At 37.0% G+C, this 19,934-nt stretch overlaps 1 protein-coding gene across 4 annotated transcripts in view; it reads left to right on the top strand.

The window, feature by feature from the left end:
* Positions 1 to 19,934, top strand: part of FSIP1 (fibrous sheath interacting protein 1) — a 79,761-nt gene that overhangs the window by 7,127 nt on the left and 52,700 nt on the right. For all 4 annotated transcript variants that reach the window (XM_071744355.1, XM_071744352.1, XM_071744354.1 and 1 more), the window contains exons 7-10: positions 2,463 to 2,561; positions 5,306 to 5,406; positions 6,492 to 6,599; positions 13,120 to 13,284. In XM_071744355.1, coding sequence (XP_071600456.1) covers positions 2,463 to 2,561; positions 5,306 to 5,406; positions 6,492 to 6,599; positions 13,120 to 13,284 — 473 coding nt within the window. The remainder of the gene's footprint in view (positions 1 to 2,462; positions 2,562 to 5,305; positions 5,407 to 6,491; positions 6,600 to 13,119; positions 13,285 to 19,934) is intronic.

The raw sequence follows: 19,934 nt of genomic DNA, 5'->3' as shown, positions 1-19,934 counted from the left end.
AAATAGCAGTGGCAATGCCATGGTAAGGATTGCAAAATATGTCAGGTCCAGAGAGAGGGACATCCTGATCCTTTTTAGGAGATGTTAACAGAAAAAACCAAAAGAATGGCACCCAGGCTATGGTACTATCTACTGAGTTGTATGTTGGGATATAATACTGGATGTGCAGCTCAGCCCTTGGAACATGGTTCAAAAGGGAGTTTGGCTAATTTATAATAAGTTTGGTTCTACTTTTGTTACGTTCAGTTAACTTCTAAATGAATTTAAGACTCTGAACATCAGAGAGGATTTGAGTAAAAGGGATTATCAGTTGATACAGAGTATGATTCTAGGGAAAAGACATGAATATGAACTTAGTGTGTGTTTTTTTGTTTTTTTTAATTAAATTTTTCCTGAAAATTCTAGGGAAGAAAATATGGAATAGATTGCAGATCTAAAAAGTGAAACTGTGTCAAAGGGATGCTGACAGACTATTCTTAGGAAGAAAACACCACGAAGTCTAGTAAGATAATTTTTGAGCTTCATCAAGATATTTTTGTCACGAGGACAAAAATATCTGAAGTGGAAATGAACACACTGATAAAAATGAAGTCTTTTAGTAATGCTTCTTTTAGAAGCACTTAGTCTTTTAGTAAAAATTGCTTTCATCTTAAACATTTAAAATGCCAAATTCTATAGCTGCATTAAAAGTAGACAAATGACTAATGAAGGATTGAGTTCTTTAGCAAGGAAGTTAAGCAGATAGTTAATGATACAGAGAAATGTGGCATGTGAAATACAAGAAAAAAGGATTAACTATGGCAAAAATAATGTAAAACTGTAGGTATAAGTTATATATATATATATATATATATATATATATATATATATATATAAATATACCAGTTCAAGACTGCTCCAGAGTGTTTTTAACAGTTTGTGACTTGAGTACTCTGCCTCAGTGCTGGAGTTCTCAGAGATGCATCAGTCATATGGACATTTTGCAACTTGTCCTTCATGCATATACCTTGGTTGAAAGGATTTCTTGGTTGAAGGGAAGCATAACGGGTGCCTCCTGCTTTTCTCTTGCAGGGGAGAGGACAAGGATTTGAGGTGTGACTGGTTATTGCTTAGCAAAAATCTCAGCTTGAATTTGGAAGCATGTGCAAAATAATGGTGGCAATGTGTTGCTAGAAGATTTCAGCAAAACATTATTACAAGATAACCAGCTTTTATTTCTTTACTAAAGTTGGGCGTTAAGGAAAGAAAACAGAATTTGATAGGGGTGACATTTTAAAAGTCTCCAGTAGATGTCAGGATGTAGTAAAAAAATATTAGACAAGCAAGACTGTATGGTTGCTAATGTTCCTCTTTTAATTCAAAGGTAACTCCTTACCATAGAGATAATGTGCATTATGTGGGTTCTAGTGTACTGTACTGGCAAAACTCTGTGTAGTTTAGATTAATATTTATCCTTCAGCTTGCTTTTTTTACTTCAATTTTCTGTGCCAAGGTAGTACCTTACTTTTTGGGTCTTATTTATTTAAATGAGTGACCTAATGGCTGCCCTGGTTGTTGCTGAAATGGAATGCAATTCATATATTTTGCTTTTCAGAGCTTGAGTTTGAAAGAGCTGTATTAAATCAATTGTATAGGGGAGCAATTTAATTGTAGTGGCTGTGAGATCAAACACAAGTTTGAGTTACAAAATCATTAGTAACTCTGGCACAAAAAAACTCTGTCAAACTCATGGAAGAAATGTAAATCAGGAGTTAATTAAGCAGCCGTAACTTCATTCCATTGTGCTCTGTGTAACAAAATTATACTTTCAGTTGAGCTCATTAAACTTCATTATTACAGGATGTTGGTGTTTTTTTCATTATTTTTTCTTTATTTCATATATGATATGTATGGTACTTTGCAATACGAGTCCTTTTCTGTAAAGGAAACTTACAGTTAATGCTCTAACTTACACTTCCAGTTCATGTCTGTCAAGACGATGACTGATATTTTTGGTTTGTTCTTTTTTTTTTTTATCAACTCTAACAACTTCTGCATGCTAGAATGTTTGACACTTTTTTTTCTAGACTATACCCTTGACCTAAGCCTCTTGAAAGTCTAATAATTCATGCAAAGGCAAATACCAGCTGAGTACTTTATTTTCATTCAGACTTCTAGATGACTTGGCACCTGCGTCTGCAGAGGATTTTGAACTTAAAGGCCTTGGGCTGTATCTTTTAGAATGTAATTATTTGTCCTTTATGGCAAGTAATTGTTAAAAGCAGCCACATGAAACAGCATAATGATTCATGAGACACACTTTACACTTTGCTTGTTTTCCTTGATAAATATCTTGGTTATGTAATTTATTCAAATAAATTTCTTTAACTTTCTTATGAGAGATTTTAAAAATACGATACACATTAAACTAGATCTTTTAAAAATGCATTTCAGTTACATTTTACTGAAAAATTTCCTTGCAGATTCCTTCCATGCTAAAGAAGATGAAGAAGGTACTTCAGTATTTCCCACTCAAATTAATCCAGAAGATTATGATTGCCATAAAACCTTACATATGCAGGGTAAGCTGTATTAATTGTATAGATTGTATTTCTAGAAATGGCAAAACAACATGTACAATGTATGTAACCTTCATTAATAGGTTTATATTGAAGAAACCATCTTAAAGCTAAGAGTGGTGCTGCAAAGTTCCAACTGTTCTGTAATTGTTTTTTTTTTTTCATGAGGAATTGTATGCATGTTGAGATAAAATGAGCTGTCTAAAGATTTAAGTTTATATTTTTTTAGTGCTGACTGTTGTAAAGGCTGCATTACTCTTATGGATTAAGTACTTTCTGGAACAAATCAACCTCTGTGGTGATTCTTTGTGGTGATTTGTTTGTGTACTGTATAGAGCTTTAAAATGCTGGTAGTAGTGTAGTGTGTCCAACACTTCAAAATAAATGCAGTTGTGCCTTTGTGCCTCTGTTCTTCTCCAATTTGAAATTCAAATTTGTATGGTTAAATAACTTCTCACATGTTTTGTGACATAAGATGAAGAACAGCTTCAGCTGCCATTGTTGTCAGCTGCAATTGTTTATTTCTTTTTCACTGACCATTCCATGTAACCAGAATGAATCTGTCTTCCTGGTGGCTGGTTAAGATGACAAGGACATTATAAGCACTGTGTTCCTCAAGGCTGAACCATTAATGCCAGTAGAATCTCTGCACTTTTTAGTGACAGCACGTTTTAATTTTTAAACATGGGCCTCATCTTCCCTATAATTTTTGTCACTTGTTGGAGTATTTGACCTTAACTTTGTGTTATTACATGTTTCATCACACTGGGTTGGAGCAGTGCTGTGCTTTTTTTCACACCATTGCTTTGTCTTCACACCATGTGTCTTCATTCCTCCCTGGCAATGTACCTTGTCCCTCAGCTTCCACCTGCACAACTTCTGAGTTGTGCTGGAGTAGCAGTGGCAGATTTCATTACCAGTGTTCAGTACAGTGATGACTTTGGAAGTTCCCAGTATAGGAATGGTTGGGAATTGCTGTTGCTTGCACTATTTTGAGATGCTCCACATTATTCTAGTTTAGGAATGCATGAAATAGAGATCATGTACAATTAATGAGCAATGAATTTCTTTTAATACCTTTTTCTGCTTCTGCTGGAGATTTGAATATGGTTTCTGAATAGCTAAGGCATCGTTTTGGTTGGTTTTGGGTTTCCATGTAACAGTTGTCAAAAAGGCTGACCCTAAATAGGAGGAGCTTAACTTGTGAAGATTAATTTAGTGATACTTCAACAGTCTCATCAAGATTTGTACCAAATCTCTGAGAAATTTGTATGGAATCTACCAGAACTCGCATATAAATTGTTGAGATAAAGTCTCTCTTGTACTTACCGATGGCGTTCTGCAATGGGATCTTTGTCCTAGTGATCCACGTGCTACTTGAATGTTATGAGATGTTCTGTGGTACAGCTCCCCGTCAAAAATGCTTGTTCTACAGTTAGGCAAAGATATAGCTTAAAAGTAATGTTCATACATGTTGCATATTGTATTGAAGTTGGGAAGTTTTGCTTGTTTCAGGATACAAGTTGTCATGTTTATATTGATTGGGAAACTCTCACGATCCAGTTCCTTGATAAGTTCAGGATGTTGAGGATGTCCCTGCCTACTGCAGGGTCTAGGACTAGATGACCTTTAGAGGTCCTTTCCAACTCAAATTATTGTGTGATTCTATGTTTAGCTGGCAATGTAAAAGATGCTCTGTTGTGTGTTTGAACTGTGACAGGGTTTTCTTGGTTGGATCCAACACCACCTCAGTCCTTAAAGGTTTTATTGCTGTTTGAGAGGCAGTTTGATTGGTGAGAATGTTGTACAGTATTTTTTCCATACTGTGTGAAAGGATGCACAAAATTTATTTCCTGTCATGTGGAGTTTCCTTTCACCTTACTTGCTCTGAAAAAGGCTTACTTCCATGTAGCCTATTTTCTGTTATCTAACATGTTAAATTTGGGGGTTTTGCAGGCAAGTAGCCCATCTGTTTTTCAGATCTTTACTTTCCAGAAAAGAAAAAATATCGTGCATGCTTTTGGAATACTTTTTGAGACTTAGAAGTTGGTTGTATTTGGTTAGATGTTATTTAATATAACAAATCCTTGCTGTTTGTGGAAGAATCACTATTTTAAAACTGGTAAAAGTCTCTGAAAATTTTTTATGATGCCCACTTTTGTATGAGGGATAGAAACCCACTGTTGGAAAAATACACATGTACTATTGTCAGAGTAATATGGTTGTTTAATAACTTTACAGCTCTATGACAAGTTTTGTTTTTAAACAAAATTTGTTTTATAAGCTGTGTTATGATAATATCAACTATATCATCTGTTCTTCAGCTGTTTTATTTTAAAAAATGTACTTGATATGTCTCCAAATAGTTCTGTGGTTTTTTTAAAAAAAAATTGTCTGGTTTTATACTGATGATAAAACTGAAACAATGCTAGGGTTTGGAGGAATGTGGTGGCTTTCAAAGTCACCATGTTTAACATTTTTGAGGTGAAAAATCCAGCAGTATTTCAGCCTTTGCAATATGAAGGTTCTCATATAATAAAAGCTTGAAAAATGTGATTACATTTTGACAGTAGTTGTGTTTTAAGTACAGCAATATAGTTTATATAAATCATGGAAACAGCACATGAGGAGTCTGCCTCTCTTTATATGTTTGACAAAGATTTAAATGGGGTTGCTGTTATGACAGCTCTCACTGAATCAGAAAAGAAATGATCATAACTTAGCAACTTTTGTTCCTCAAACTTCAGATTATCCAAGTGAATTAGAACCAAATGAATTCCCTAATCAAGCTGAAAAAATGCATGGCAAAAGTAAAGCCAGTCAGGATTTCGTTAAAAAGAACATTGAGGTAAGCATTAAAGCATAAAACCATTAGCATTTTCTTAAATATTAACTAAAAATATAGTATATAAATACTTCTGGAGGCAGTTGTTTTTTATGAGGAACATTAAAAACTAATTAAGCATAACTGAAAAAAGTTTACTGTTAAAAAAAGTTGTTGCTTATGGCAGATTACTGTGTAAGATACTTCTCATCTTTGATGCACATATTGGTGGGCATAATATTGCTTCTATGTTATTGCTAAAGAGTTCTGGAAGCTGAGTTGTTCTGTTTGTGCCTAGATAGCTTGTTTTGAGGGCAAATATTTCATAACATTTTCTTTAAATGTGTTTACTGTTAAGTTAAAGGAAGATGTTCTTATACATAGATAAGAAATAGATATGCAGGAGGTTAATCACAGAATCATAGAATAGCTTTGGTTGGAAGGGACCTTAAAGATCACCCAGTTCCAACCCCCCTGCATGGGCAGGGACACCTCCCACCAGACCAGGTTGCTCAAAGCCCCATCCAGCCTGGCCTTGAACACTTCCAGGGATGGGGCAGCCACAACTTCCCTGGAAACCTGTGCCAGTGTCTCACCGCCCTCACAGGAAAGAATTTCTTCCTAATGTCTGACCTAAATCTCCCCTCTTCAGGTTTTAAACCATTTACCCTTCTCTCACTACACACCTGTGTAAAAAGCCCTACCCCAGCTTTCCTGTAGCCCCCCTTCAGATATTGGAAGGATGCTAAAATGTCACCTTCAAGACTCCTCCAGCCTGGCTCCAGGGTGACCTTTATAATGTTAATGTAAAATCATAGCCTGCATGTTACCCTCTTACAGAATAACAATTTCTGTCAGAAAGCAAATCTTTTGATTTTTATGCTGGTTTTTGGTGAAGACCTTGTAGCTTTTTCATCCACAAAAATATCTACCCCCCTATAAGAGTATCAATTTATTGCATGTAGGCTGCTAGTTTTTCTGTCAGAGTGAGTTTGTATTATGACAATAAATAAGGTTAGAATGTTAATTTCAGAAGTTAAAAACTTAAGGACTGTTTGAGCTAATGGAGTTCTAAAAGATTTTTAAAATTGTTTTCTGGACTATTTCAGCTAGCAAAGGATTCAGGAAACCAGGCTGTTATGGTTGAGAGAGAAAAGAAAAGGCTAACTGAGCTATTGAATGGTACAGAAGATGGAACTGACTTGCAAGGTCTTGAGGTATAGCAACTTTAATACTGTCTTGTATTTGGTTTGGTTTTGTATTAAATAATTTGAATTGGCTTTAGTCCTGCCATGAAGTTACCTACTGAGACATGAGTGAAAAGCTGGACAAATTCAGTTGTCTTTCTCTCCAAGAATGAATTTTCATTGGCTTTGTTCATTTTTACCAACACTTGGACGTCGTGGCCTCAGAAGACCTTCAGAGCTTAAAAGAACAGACACAGGTGGAAGAGGCCTTAGAAGCACACTCAGTTGTTTTCTCTGCATAAAATGTGAGTTGTGTCCTATCAATCTGAGTGGCTGGTATTGTAGTTTCTGACAGAAGGGCCAGATACTACTTCAAAAAAAGTCCAAGAGTTTTTTGAGGATGTGAACTTCAGACTACAACAATTGGTAAAATAGACATTGATGAAGCTTATGTGTCCACTTAGAAACCTAACATGACATCTTTCTGTGGCTTAGAACTCACTCTGTCTTAAAAGTACAGAGGAGCCCAAGTCTGCTGCAGTGTCAGACATTTATGCTTTAACATCATACTGGTAAAGAGCATGCAGTCTGCCTACTGCAGTGAATATCTAGAACCAAAGTAGACAAATGCCTTTCCTCACGGAGAATAAAAAGTGTTTGATTACCCCACCAATCACCTCTTTTAGGACAGTCTGTTCCACAAAATGATTCCCAGTAATCTGAAAACATCAAGTAGTCTTTTGATCTCCCAGTTACTAGGAGATGGCCTTTATTTCTTACATCTTTGAGATGAATGTTACAGTGAAGAGCTAATCAGGGGCTCTGTTATTCTACAAAAGTCCTCTTAAGGCTGCTAGGATGGGAAGACAAAATTTGGTTTGAAAAATGAATCATACCAGAAGGTTACATTGGTTTTCAACTATATCTGGTATTAAATATGCAAAAGGTATGTATTTTCATAGAATGAACATTCACAAATGAACTTGATATAATGCTTTGAGAAACTTGCATTTTAATAAATAAGAAAAACAGGGAAAATGCTTGCTTGCTTCATGTAAAGAAATGAGGTAACTTTTCTAATTTATTTTAAATTAAGCTGTACATTATATTATGTCTATAATAAAGGTGTGACCTTTTTCCCAACATTTGTAAGTACACTGAATCACAGCATGTAAGAAGACAGATGTGAACTTTGTGTAGAATGAACAAAATATAGGCAGGCTCCAGTTTCCCTTCAATTTATGCATCTAAAAGTGATCTGAAGTAAATTATTTTTCAGTCAGTGAAATAAGTCAGGTGTGAGAGATAGAAATAAAATCCTATGTATTGTAAATTCTCTCTTCCCATGTTTTACATTGAGTTATTTTTGATAAGGTGGTGAAGGCATCCAAGAGGTAATGCTTTTCATTACTCTTTTCTAAAAGGTGTCTAAAATCCATATTTATAAATTACTGTTTCAGGATATGGGGTAAGGAGGTGAGGTCAAGATTTTCTTAATCTGAACCAAACTGGTTATGGAAACAGAGAACTAACCTACCCATGAGTTGTGACATTAATAAAATCTGTAATTTACTGTGCTTCAGTATGGTTTCTAGAGTGAAACTCATTCTGTCTGAGATCTAAGATGTTCTCTTTACTCTAGAGAATCTAGTAGATATACACTGTGCTTTAGTATTGTCAGAATTTGTGTCAGTTAGGAAAACCTGGTGGGCAAATTACTAAGTAATGTAAGTGTGCAGTATTTTAACAGTAAGTGTTCTTTCACAGTTAGTAAGCTAAAGTGGAAGCATAGAAAACAGCCTTTGCTGGCTGTTCCATGTGCAAAGATTTAAAAATATCAGCCACGCTCAGTGCTTGGGTTTTGTTTGTGAGATTGAAAAACTTGGACTTCTGTAAAATTGCCCCAATCTTCCTGTTGATCTGCCATTTGCTCCCTGACTTTACAAAAGCATATTACTGAATTTCATTGGATGTGAACACCAAGCTTGAAGGCTGATTTATTTATCTGTGTAAAATACTCATCAGTTAATGAAGTTGCACAGATGTTTGACTTGTCTGCCATAGTTTATTTAGCACTAAAAAAGGTATTGGGTGGCTTTTTGGTCTAATGTTCATCAGGTGGTTAGGAGGCTTGATTTTTATTGTACTTTTAATTTGTTGCATATTAGAAGAACAAAGCTAAGACTTGCTGGATCACTATTGATCTTTTGTCTGCATTTAGAAAAAGATTCAAAGTATTCTATTAGGTATTCTGGCAACAGATTTGACATTTTAACCCCATGTAAAGGTGACAAAATGTACAGCTGAAACTGTACTTCATCCATCATTGGGACAGGAAGAAACTGGAGGGAAATAATTTTGGAGTTTTTGTGTTTCTCCTCCTGTTGGAAAGGTTGGTGTTTGATTAACAATGATGTCTCTTCTGTTCTTTCTGATCAAGAACATATTTCAGTTTGAGGAGAGGGTCCTTTATCTGGTAAACATGAACATTTAAAGATGTGAAGGTACTGTAAACAGCCTTCTGTTAATAAGAACCAAGCTTTCTGAGCTCTAGAGAATAGTGACTTTTGAAAGAATTTATTTTACTTGTTACAAAAGCCTTCTCTCACAATATATAATTGTTGGGTTTTCGTTTTGTTTAAGCTGGTGTCCTTCACAAAACTGAGAGACATTTATGCAGGGCAGTGAATGCAAATTCTGACTAGCAACGTAATTTTGGACCAATTTGTAAGACATCAGGGCAGTGGAAAAGCATAACATTTATTGACATTTTGCATTTGGCACATGTCACTGTCATGTGGGTGTTTACCTGTAGAGATTTTACTGTTTATATCAGATTTTAAATAGATTCCTACACAGGATGTGTTGCTTTGTGTTCTCAATACAGTGGACAGGAATGGGAATCTGTGGGTTAGTCTGGTCTGTACTAGATTATCTCTTTAAAGAAAACAGCTCTGGAATCTACTGCCAAAATAGAATAAAAGAAGTTACTTAAACCTGTTTAGTCTGGAGATGGATCCTTCCTCTCCTACATTTCAGTTATATTATGGGTGAAGCATTTCCTGTGGCTGCTTTGTAAAAAATATCACAAGGAAATTATCAGCTAATGAGTAATCTGGACTGTTTCAAGATGGTCCAGGTACCTGTCCAGCTGATGAGCACTTTCATCTTACTTCATTCTGACTTCTAAAAAGCTGGTGCAGTCACATCAGAAATGTTTTGGAGGTTATAAATCAAGGTAGAGCTGGCTATGCTGTGTGAATTCCTCTGTATAAAGTAATGTGGATTTGATAAATTCTTTTGATTTATACTACTAAATATGACAAATGTCCAAACAGCATTTCTCCCTTAAAAAAAAAAACAAAACTGTTTTATGAGTCTTTTAGAAGTACATACTCGTGCTTATCTAATTGTCAAAGCTGCAGGGGAATGATTTATTTCAGATGTTCCACAGTGATAACTACTGAGTGTGCTGTTATAAAAGTATTGCTAAAACACAGGAAACATTCTGATAGGGCAGAAGCTTGTTTTCCAAGCAAAGCCATCTTGAAAATACAAAAAAGGATGTGAGTCCATCTAACCCTGGAGTTAAGAGACTAATGGAGCTACTTGGGTATTTGAAACCTGGGGTATGAGGGGACTGAGCTGTTGCTAATAAATCCAGTTGCAGTTTAACTTACTCCTGCAGTAATTTCTGTGTTAATGATGGTCACTGGCTCACCTGAACAGATGCTTCCTCAAAGCTGGCAAGTCCCTAGGGGCATTTGTGGGTGTCTCTTCTGGAGTCACAGCATCTCTGGTCACGCTTACTATCATCCTCCTTGTATGAGAAAGTATTAGAAAAAATTATTTTGTTTCATGAAAGAGATGACTTTTTTTTCCTTTTATTTTTTTCTTTTCTATTTTTAAGTTCAATATGGAGATAATTTATGTCAGGTGCATGGGATATGCTTCTTTCTTTTTGCAACCAGGGTGCTTTAGATTAATGGGGATGAACCAAGGATGACCTTACAGCAGTGGTGTTGTAACTGGAGCTGATATTTCCTCCTTGTGAGGATGTGGCTGCTTGAATAGCCAGAGAACTAATATGGAAGTTGTAAAGAACTGGTGGACATGAATCCATTGAAAGACAGATGTTGAAGTCTTGGGACAAGGTGCCTGCCCTCTTATGTGATGAAAAAGAAAAGAAACAAGGAATGCACTTGTCCTCCCCCACATCTCTGCGTTGCCCTTCTAAGGTCCTTCCTGGTGGTTGGTTTTTTTTTGTTGGTTTTTTTTTTTGTTTTGTTGTGGTTAGGACAGAGCTGTAGTCTGCTAGCATCATTCTCAAGCTGAGCAGACTTGCTTCTCTGAGTGTGAGCCAGGAGTGCTTGTGGAGAACCTGCATCTGGTGGTGAAGATGAGTTCATTCGTTTCGTTGACGTAGGCCAAGCTCACTCATAATATGTAACTGTACCTGTCTGTACAGGGAGTACATGGTCATCTGATTACTCAGGTGTTACTGCTGTCAAGAGGGAAACTCATGTGAATCATGAACAGGAAATGAACCCTGCTCCCCATCTCTCTGTGTTTCTGTGATAGCAAACTGGGACTCTAGAATGGAAGCAGCTACTTCGGGCAGTTCCTTTGCTTTCCTATGGATCCTTTTTTTTCTTCTTTGGTGATACATTGCAAAGGTCACATTATATCCTAGACTCTCATTTTGGTTTTTGCTAGCATCAACCTCTGCATTTTCATTCCAAGCCTAATTTTGGCAGGCTTTCCCTTTTTTTGTGGCTCCTTACTTGATGGAAAGTAGTTCTCCTTTCAGAGAAAACTGCTGATTGTATTTCCTTTGACTTCTTTCAGAGATCAACAGGGAGCAGTGTATTAAGTTCCACCTAACTTGGATTCTTAAGGTGATGCTACATATCATCATCAGATGTGATGGAATATGTAGCAGAATAGATGTTTCTCTACATTTTCTGCTAGACTTTGGGATATAAGTTCATTGGGGGAGTTTGGCAAGATCAGTACAGTCAAAAACACCTCATTTTTATGGCTGTTGACTTGCTTTTGTCTTTTTTAGAAGGAAAAAATTATCTTGCTCTCCCAAGCTTGCTATGTGGTCAACGCTCTGTAGAGTTCCTTGGACTTATCTGTAATATGGTGTCCCCAGAATGTGTGCAAACAAGGAGTGCTGAGATGCAAGGCATGGCAGTAGTGGTTTAGGATGATGTTGAGGAGGGTTCTAGTACAGTTTCTGAAGGCTGTGAGTTTTTCACTTTCATCTTAGCATTGAAAATGTGAGCTTTGAGCATGTTCTTTTATGTTTTTTGTTTTAGGACTGGTGGGTCTGTGTCTGTCAGATTCATTCCTCTTCATCTTTATCCTCTTCTTGCAAAGGAGCGCAGCACTCCGAAAATTTATTTTCATGTCAGTGGCATCATAAAGTGATGCTTCCTGTGCAGCACTTGACAGCAAGGTCTGTCTGCAAATTAGACTGTGATGTGCATTATTCATTCACAAGTGAGCTGGGGCTGCTGTATCAAACAATACAGAAACTGTAGTGAAATGAGGCAACCAGGTGGCACTAATTGCCAGGTAGTGGGCATGAGCTTGTTAAGCCCACCTGTGCCTGATTAGGGCGGGCCCCTACTGCACATGAGCAGGATTAGGGGGCCAATAAAGCTCACACCTGAGGAAGCCAGAGGGGAGGCCATTTTTGGAGCAGTAGCACCGATCCAGGCTGGTCAGCCCTGAGAGCATTAGACTCAGAGCACTATTCGTGAGTTGCTCCTGGAACACCTGGTTGGACCTTGGAGCGCCGTGCCCTAAAAGAGGTTTGTCTTGCTACAGAAACTGTATATACTGTATAATACATAAGACTGTTTTAAAGGTTTGAATAACTTGGCTGAGAGGTTATGAAGTAAGATGCAGAGAGGAAAAGGAGCTTGCTGTAAGATGCAGGGAAAGGAGCTAGCTATTTGTAGCACTTCTCTTTGCCTTAAAGAGAACATCATCAAGGGAGTTGTGTTACCTTCAGGGGAGTGGATGGGCAACTTGGGAGCTGTCTGGTTGAACTCTGGCCACCTGGCACGGAGGTGAGCTGTCTGGCTTTATGAAGTTTTACTTCAGAGCTCTTGAGTTGACTGGTTGGTAAGGACACAGGCTTTGGATTTTTATAGAAACATCTAAAATGTTAAAAGCTTGTTTAGGTTAACACAACACCTTTTTTGCTATTACATTTTAGCAATGCATGTAGGTACATGTGCTTTCTAAAAATAAAATGAAATTTATATATTTTTTTAAAGTCCATTGAAGTTGCTGCTTGGCTATGTTTTCAATTGAAAAATTTATGCCTCCAGAAGATCTGCCTGCATCTACTTTTGAGTGTCCTTGGTACATGAATGTTGGCAGAATTCAGCTATATATATGGTGATGGATGACAGCTTACATTTTATTATTAAGTATGGTTTATTTGTAAAATAAATGCACTTCATGTGTAACTGCCTTAAAAGCCTATTTCCTTTGTGAGCAAGGATTAAATATTTTCTGTATCTTTCTATAGGAGGATGTATCTGGCTGGATAGCACCAGGAGAAGGCTACACACCTGAACCTATGGAATTTCATCACCTGAACGAGATAGACATTAAGCTTAAAGTACTAGTATCTGATGGGGATGTTTCTTCAATATCCAAATCCTGCTCAAAACCTCCTGGCCAGATTTATCAGGTATATTACAGAGCAGAGATTATGTTGCAGATTTCTTGTCTAAAGCATGTGTTGATCTGATTTAAATAAAAATACCGCATATGTCTGTATTGTCTGTATTTGAATATTTTTGCATTTTCTTTTAGTAGTGTTGGTTGTTTTTTTCTCCCTCAGAATTTATGTGTTAAAGAATGAAGTCCTTGGCTATAGAAATAATGAGAAAAATTACTGTGTTAGTATGGTGCTATTTGGAGTGGTATATAATTCAAGGACTGTCTTGTTTTTAACATTTGTTAATTCCACACTTTAAACAAGAAATTTCATATGCAGGAATTAGCAGCTCAGCTGGCTTTAACTGTGTGAAGGCCTCAGTGGTTTTGTCAGCATAGTAATAATTCATCTGTCAGCATAGTAATAATATCATCTGTGATAATTCATCTTTTAGGAATTAGAATTAGATTTCTTCTTATCTCAGGATTACAAAAATGCCTCTTCACTTATGGTGTGAAAGATAAAACAATTACTGATAGGCAGTGCTAAAGACTGTGGAAAATGGATTGAAATAGTGTGTCCCTTGGTTTTAATGGGCTTTCTCAAAATAAATATTAGGGAAATGAAACATAAAATACCATAATTCCTGTTTTGCACTAACTTAGCCCAAGCTTGTTACTTCTGTAAACTTTATAGCTGGATCAGGTGTTATCAGAGGCTCTGTAGGAGCATACATGGGCAAAATCATGTTTTCAATTACTTGTTTATGAGACATATCTCTTTGAATGTGGGTTGGTTGTTTGTTGGTTTCCCCCCCCTTTTTCTAAAGAACAATTTAATGTCATTTTTTGCATTAGCTTATTTCCAAACTTCAGACTGTGTTTTACCTATAGCAGTATATTCTGAGCCTGCCAGCTCCAGAGGAGTCACATTGTGTTGCTGATCGTTTCCCAACTGGGATTTAATGTGTGAAGCGGTGACTCCCTCTAGTGGTTGATGACTTTGGCAAATGCAGTTGTTAGCCAGGAATTTCAGGTCACAGAATCCATCTCTGAATCTGCTGTCTCTGCGAGGAGACCTCAGCCTGAAGTTACTGGCACTGCCTGTCACTCTGCTTGGGAACGTTTGTCCAATTGATTGTTGATGCTTCCTTTTTATATATATGCTCAGAATATTAGAAGAGAAACTTGCTTTATGTGTATGCTTATTGAAGAGTCATCTTTTTGAATAATACTACACTGAACAACCAAAAAGAGAGTTAATTCCATAAATTACCTTTTGTTAGTGGAAAACAGTTGCTCTTCAATTTTATTTTGCAGCATAGAGAAGGCTTTCAGACACTGAAATTCTGGTAAACAGGATTCTGTTTGTAATTTTTTTGTTCAGATAAACTTGAGCATGTGAGTCATTTTAATGAAAGCTACCAAAGAGCTGGACTGCTTAAAGGTGGTTTCATAGATTTAGACAAAGAGCTAAACAGAATAAATCGAAGTTGAAGTGAGTAGGAGGTTTGAGTTATTTAAAACTGAATTTAGAAGGACACGAACTACATAAATGCAAAGCCAGTAAACCTTCCCACCTCCCAACAAATTAAACAAAAAAACCAAACCCTCCCACTCTGCATCTAATTTCCAGAAGTGTTTAATCCTGTAGGTGCCTTCAGTCCTGCTTCTCTCCATGTCTAGGGCTGCTTCTCTCAGCAGAGAACAGGGTTTCCTGATTGCCTTAGTTTCACTAGGATCCAGGCTTTAGGCAAGTCAGTTTGTTAGGTGCAATCATTGTATCTAGACCTGTGATATAACTGAGCTTTTCTAGATTAACACAATTTCAACTGCTGTTTGTCTTTTTTTTTTTTTTTTTTTTACTGGGAAGTGGAAGAGAAAATAATCATCTCAGCTTTCAGGATCTTAACTCCTTTCTCTGGAAGTTCTTTCTGTGGAACATCCATACCAGATCTACCCTTCAGTCCTTTGTTCTTGGTTATGGTTATTATTGGTTTGATAGGTAAACAAATCTGTGTTCAGTTCATCCACAGCACTAACATCACATCAAATCCTGATTTTGGTTATGCAGTTCCATTGTCAACACCTTGTGTTTTCAGATTTCTGTAACAAATGATTTTTCCAAAAACCAGGAATTAATAATTTGCAGCAGAAAAATTATTGACTAAATTTGGTTTGCAGAGCTTTCTGTCAAATGCATGCAAAATTATATATTTTTAAAAAAATATTAGTTTTTCTAAGTTTGTTGCTGCTCATGGTCATTTTAAAACATCCTTGTTTATCAATATCCTCTAATACTGTTATAAACTGGAAGTTTTGATGGATTTTCTTATTCTTGAAGCATCAGTTCTAATATCAGAAAACGTGGGTCACAGAGAAATGACAGAATTTTTTGTACTTTTGCCACCTGATCAAAAGCAACAGATACCTACCCAGAAATGGTCTGAAAAAAAGAATGATGCTTTTGCTAAAGGGTCTTGTGTGATTTGTTAGGATGAATGCCACATGCAAGACAATGGCAGCAAGAGTTTTGGTTTTGTGGGTTTCATTGGAAGTATTTGTTGGGTTTCATTGTTGGGTTTCACTGGAAGTATTTAATGACAAGATGACAAGATTTTTCAACTGTATCATGGAACAGCAGATTGGAAGGGACCTCAAGAATCAGCTGATCCAGCCTTTCTTGTCAAAAGCGTGGTCTAGACAAGATGATCCAGCACCCTGTTGATCTGGATCTTAAAAATGTCCAAAGTTGGGTAATCTACCAGTTCTGTGAGAGATTATTCCAGTGGTTGATTGTTCTCAGTGTGAAAAAATTTCTTGTGTCCAATTGGAATCTCCCCAGAGAAACTTATACCCAATACCCCTTGTCTTTTCCATGTGACTCCTTGTGGAAAGGAAATCTCCATATTCTTTGTAGCTGCCCTTGAAGTACTGGAACATGGTGCTGATGTCTCCCCTGAGCCTTCTTTTCTCAAGGCTGATCAAATCAAATTCTCTCTGCCTTTGCTCATGTGGCAGGCTTCCCAGTCATTTGATCATCTTTGTGGCCCTTCAGTGGGCCATCATGAGCCTGTCCACGTCTTTTATGCATAGTGGGGACCAAAATTGAAAGCAGTATTCTGGGTGTGGCCTGACAAGCGCTGAGTGGAGTGGGATAATGATTTCATAATCACTGTTAGTGATGCCCTTATTGATGCATCCCAGCACCCTGCTGGCTTTCTTTGCTGCAGCACTAGTCACTCATATTGAGCTCACTGCCTGCCCACCCACCCTAGATCCATTTCCACACACCTGCTCTCCAGCTGTTCTGCACTCCTGGGTTAGGTTTTCCCTGGTTCAAAACCTTAGACTTGTCCCTGTTGAACTTCGTAAGTTTAGCCCACTCTTCACCCTACCCAGGTCTTCTTGCAGGCTCTCCCTTCCAAAGTGTCTGTTTTCCCTATGTGGTTGGTTATCACCCACAAACTTCTTCAGGATACACTTGATAACACCATCCAGATCATTTGTGAAGATACTAAACAGCACTGAGCCAAATATTGATCCCCAGAATACCACTTGTGCCTGGCTGCCAGTTTGAGAAGGAGCTATTTACCCCCCCCAGCTGCACAGACCACTTGTCTAGCCCATAATGTGCCAGTTTCCCTGGGAGGAGGTTGTTGGCACGCACTGCATTGAAAACCTTGGCGAAACCCACGTAGATTCTGCTGCTTTTCCATCCCTGGTACACTTCCACTTTGGTTTGGAGCAGACTTGGGCGCTCACAGTTAAGCCAAGAGGATTTTTGTTGCACCTACTTTTCTTACCTTTAAAGGGGGTTGCACTGTTTTTTTTGCTCCCAGCAGAGCATTCTTGAAAAAATCCCAGCATCCATGTCCTGGTTTGAGGCAGGAGAGAACCAATTTTCTTTTTAGTAATTTTACGTTTCAGTTAAGTATTAAGTGACTGTACTTTTTGACATTAAGAGCGTGTTTTTCAGTCAGTGTCTGCTTGTAGGGCTGATAACTCTCAATGTTTATAGTTAATTGCAGATTTAAAGGTATGAGTGGTATGGAGGAAGGCTCTTGTTGAGGCTTGTTCCTATAGAAACCAGTGTCAGTGCTTGGTTCTGCTAAATGTCTTCTGTGTTGGAAAGCAAAGGGAGGAAAGGAGTTCACACCTGTAACCCTTCTGTGGGGAGGACTTAACAGCAGGCTCAAAATTATCAAATGAAGTATTCCATCCCATACACATGCAATTTAGTGTAAATCTGAGAGATCACAAAGGTCAAGGTTTTTCTATCTGATGTCCTGGAAAGACTGTCCCTCTGTCTTTGATCCTGACCTGTGCCTTCCCGAATCCATACATTCCTGAATCCAATTTCCATCTGACACTTAGTCTGGGATTTTCTTTCCTTTGGAGAAGAGGCTGATCCTCAGTGACACCAGTCTTCTGAAAATCAGTGCTAGAATTCTTTCTGATTTCTGTGAGATGTAGATTTCATCTGTTGTGGCTGAGTAGGGTATAATGCATTAGTGATGGAAAAAATTGGGAAAAATTTTTCCCGTGTAAGTCATCTGCTTGGATTTTTATTTAGAATTTCAGCAGTAATTAAAAAAAAAAAGAGCTTATAGTTTTGTTTCAGAAAGCTGCATGTTATTTTTTTCAAAGAATTGCATTAGATACAGCTTTCAGAATGCAAAGACTTTATCACTACTGGGAGAGTTGCTTCCTGCCACTGAAAGATACTTTGGCAGGATGAAGGAGCTATGCTCTGTCTCTGAAATCTTTAACAAATGGTTTTAATTATTTTACAGTACCATAACTGAGCTGTTACAAAGGAGCAAGCAGATTCATCTTTTTGTGCGATGAGTCCAGCTGGATTCAGAATGCTTTTCCATGACTAATGTTCTCTTTTACATGGAAATGTTTCTCGTCCAAAGTGTATTTCTTTCTGAAACATTTCTTTGTTCTGGCGCCCACTTAATGAAATATTTTAAAAATGGTTTATGTCTTAATATTTTTTGGGAATAACAAATTAAGTTGAATGTAATTCTAGAAGAGACAGGAAAATGGTAGGGTGAAGAATAATGAGTGTAGACTATGTGCAAAGAGTAAGGTTACCAGCCTGAAAAACTAGACTACCTGAAAATAAAAGGAAATGGAGAAGGTGTTTAAAGAAACAGTGGTATCTCTCTGCCTGATTGTCTTATAAATGTGATTACTTTAATGCTGTGTGCTTTCTTGATGAGTTCTTTATACCCAACAACGTGGTTTCTTTCATCAGAAAAATGCTTGATTTTTTTTCAGTATAGCAGTGGACAGTAAACAATGTAACTCTAAATAAGTTCTCAAAATTATGCAGAGTTCTGAATATACAGTAATGTTTCAGTAAATGAACTCCTGATGGTGTATATTCTACACTTGACCTAAACAGATAATTTTGAAAGTTATCTCTATGACAGGGCATGGTTACAAGCAGTTTGATAAGCTGGTGAGCCACTTTCTTGGCTCAAGAAGATGGCATGTCACTAATATATTTAGTTAGATGGGATTTTGGTTTTATTTGTAGATTTTTGGTGAAAACAGTGCAACAAATAATTTTATCCATTTGAAATACTGGATATTTTTTGCATTGTGATCATTACACCTTTGGCTGTTGCAAAGGAATGAGATTTATGCTTGCTTAACGTATCTAATAGCTTTATTTTCTGCCTCTTCTTCAAGTTTTTTTTAAATTGTTATTTATCTCAAATTGACCTTTACTACCTACATGTACTATCTAGTTGAAACATTTTGAAGCATTTGAAATATTGACCATAAAGTGTTTTCTGTGCTATAATACTTGCTATATTTCTGTCATGTTATCTTCAGAAAAATAATACAAAATAATAAGTGGGGAAAAGTCTAATTTTTCTAATATATTGTGAATTCTGTTCAGTTACTATTCAAGGATGAGAGAAATGGGACTGTAAGAACTAATTCAGTGAAAGCAGCAGCACAATGCTCCATACTGATCAGATATAAACTTTATTGGGAACAGGAAGAGAGAAACACAGAAAATAACAATGTGCTTGTGTAGACATCTGCAGTATACCTTGTGGCTTGACTCTTGTGCAGTTGTGGTCCCTGTAACAGGAGCTCATAGAATAGCTTCTGTGCAAGGAGTGACACACACAGGCATTCTTCAGTTTGGGAAAAGAGGAGTAAGAGGGAATGTGATTGAAGTGTGCAAAACCATGCTGTTCAGAGAGAGAATAAATAATAACTTTTTTTTTTTTTTTTCTGCCAAGCCATCTGATTACAATTGTATTAGTTGCTGATACTGATGTTGGAGAAATGTTGAAATGTTTATGTATATTTTACTTCTGTTTTCTAGTAAATGTTCATAGTTAAAGTTTTATCCAGCATTCTCTGATAAGAATTGGTTAGGTATCATGGCAGATATCAATACTAAAGGAAAGGTCATGAAAGCTCATTTCTTTTGATAGAACAGTATCTTGTCTTACTAGAGAAGCATCAGGCTTAAAAATCATCCTGAGTGTGATGATGAAAGGAAAAAGAGCATAAGATACAAATTTTTCCTCAAGTTTGAAGAACTTGCTCATTAGTGCTTACAGCAGCTGAGCTGTCTGTGAAATAAAATGGGTATCTGCTTGTAACTATTTGACAGACTAGGGCAGAAATATGTGTAGAAAAGGA

The sequence above is a fragment of the Heliangelus exortis genome, chromosome 5, assembly GCF_036169615.1.
Source record: "Heliangelus exortis chromosome 5, bHelExo1.hap1, whole genome shotgun sequence".
Lineage (NCBI taxonomy): Eukaryota > Metazoa > Chordata > Aves > Apodiformes > Trochilidae > Heliangelus > Heliangelus exortis.
The sequence above is the reverse complement of the archived record's forward strand: the minus strand, read 5'-3'. Positions and strand labels throughout refer to the sequence as shown.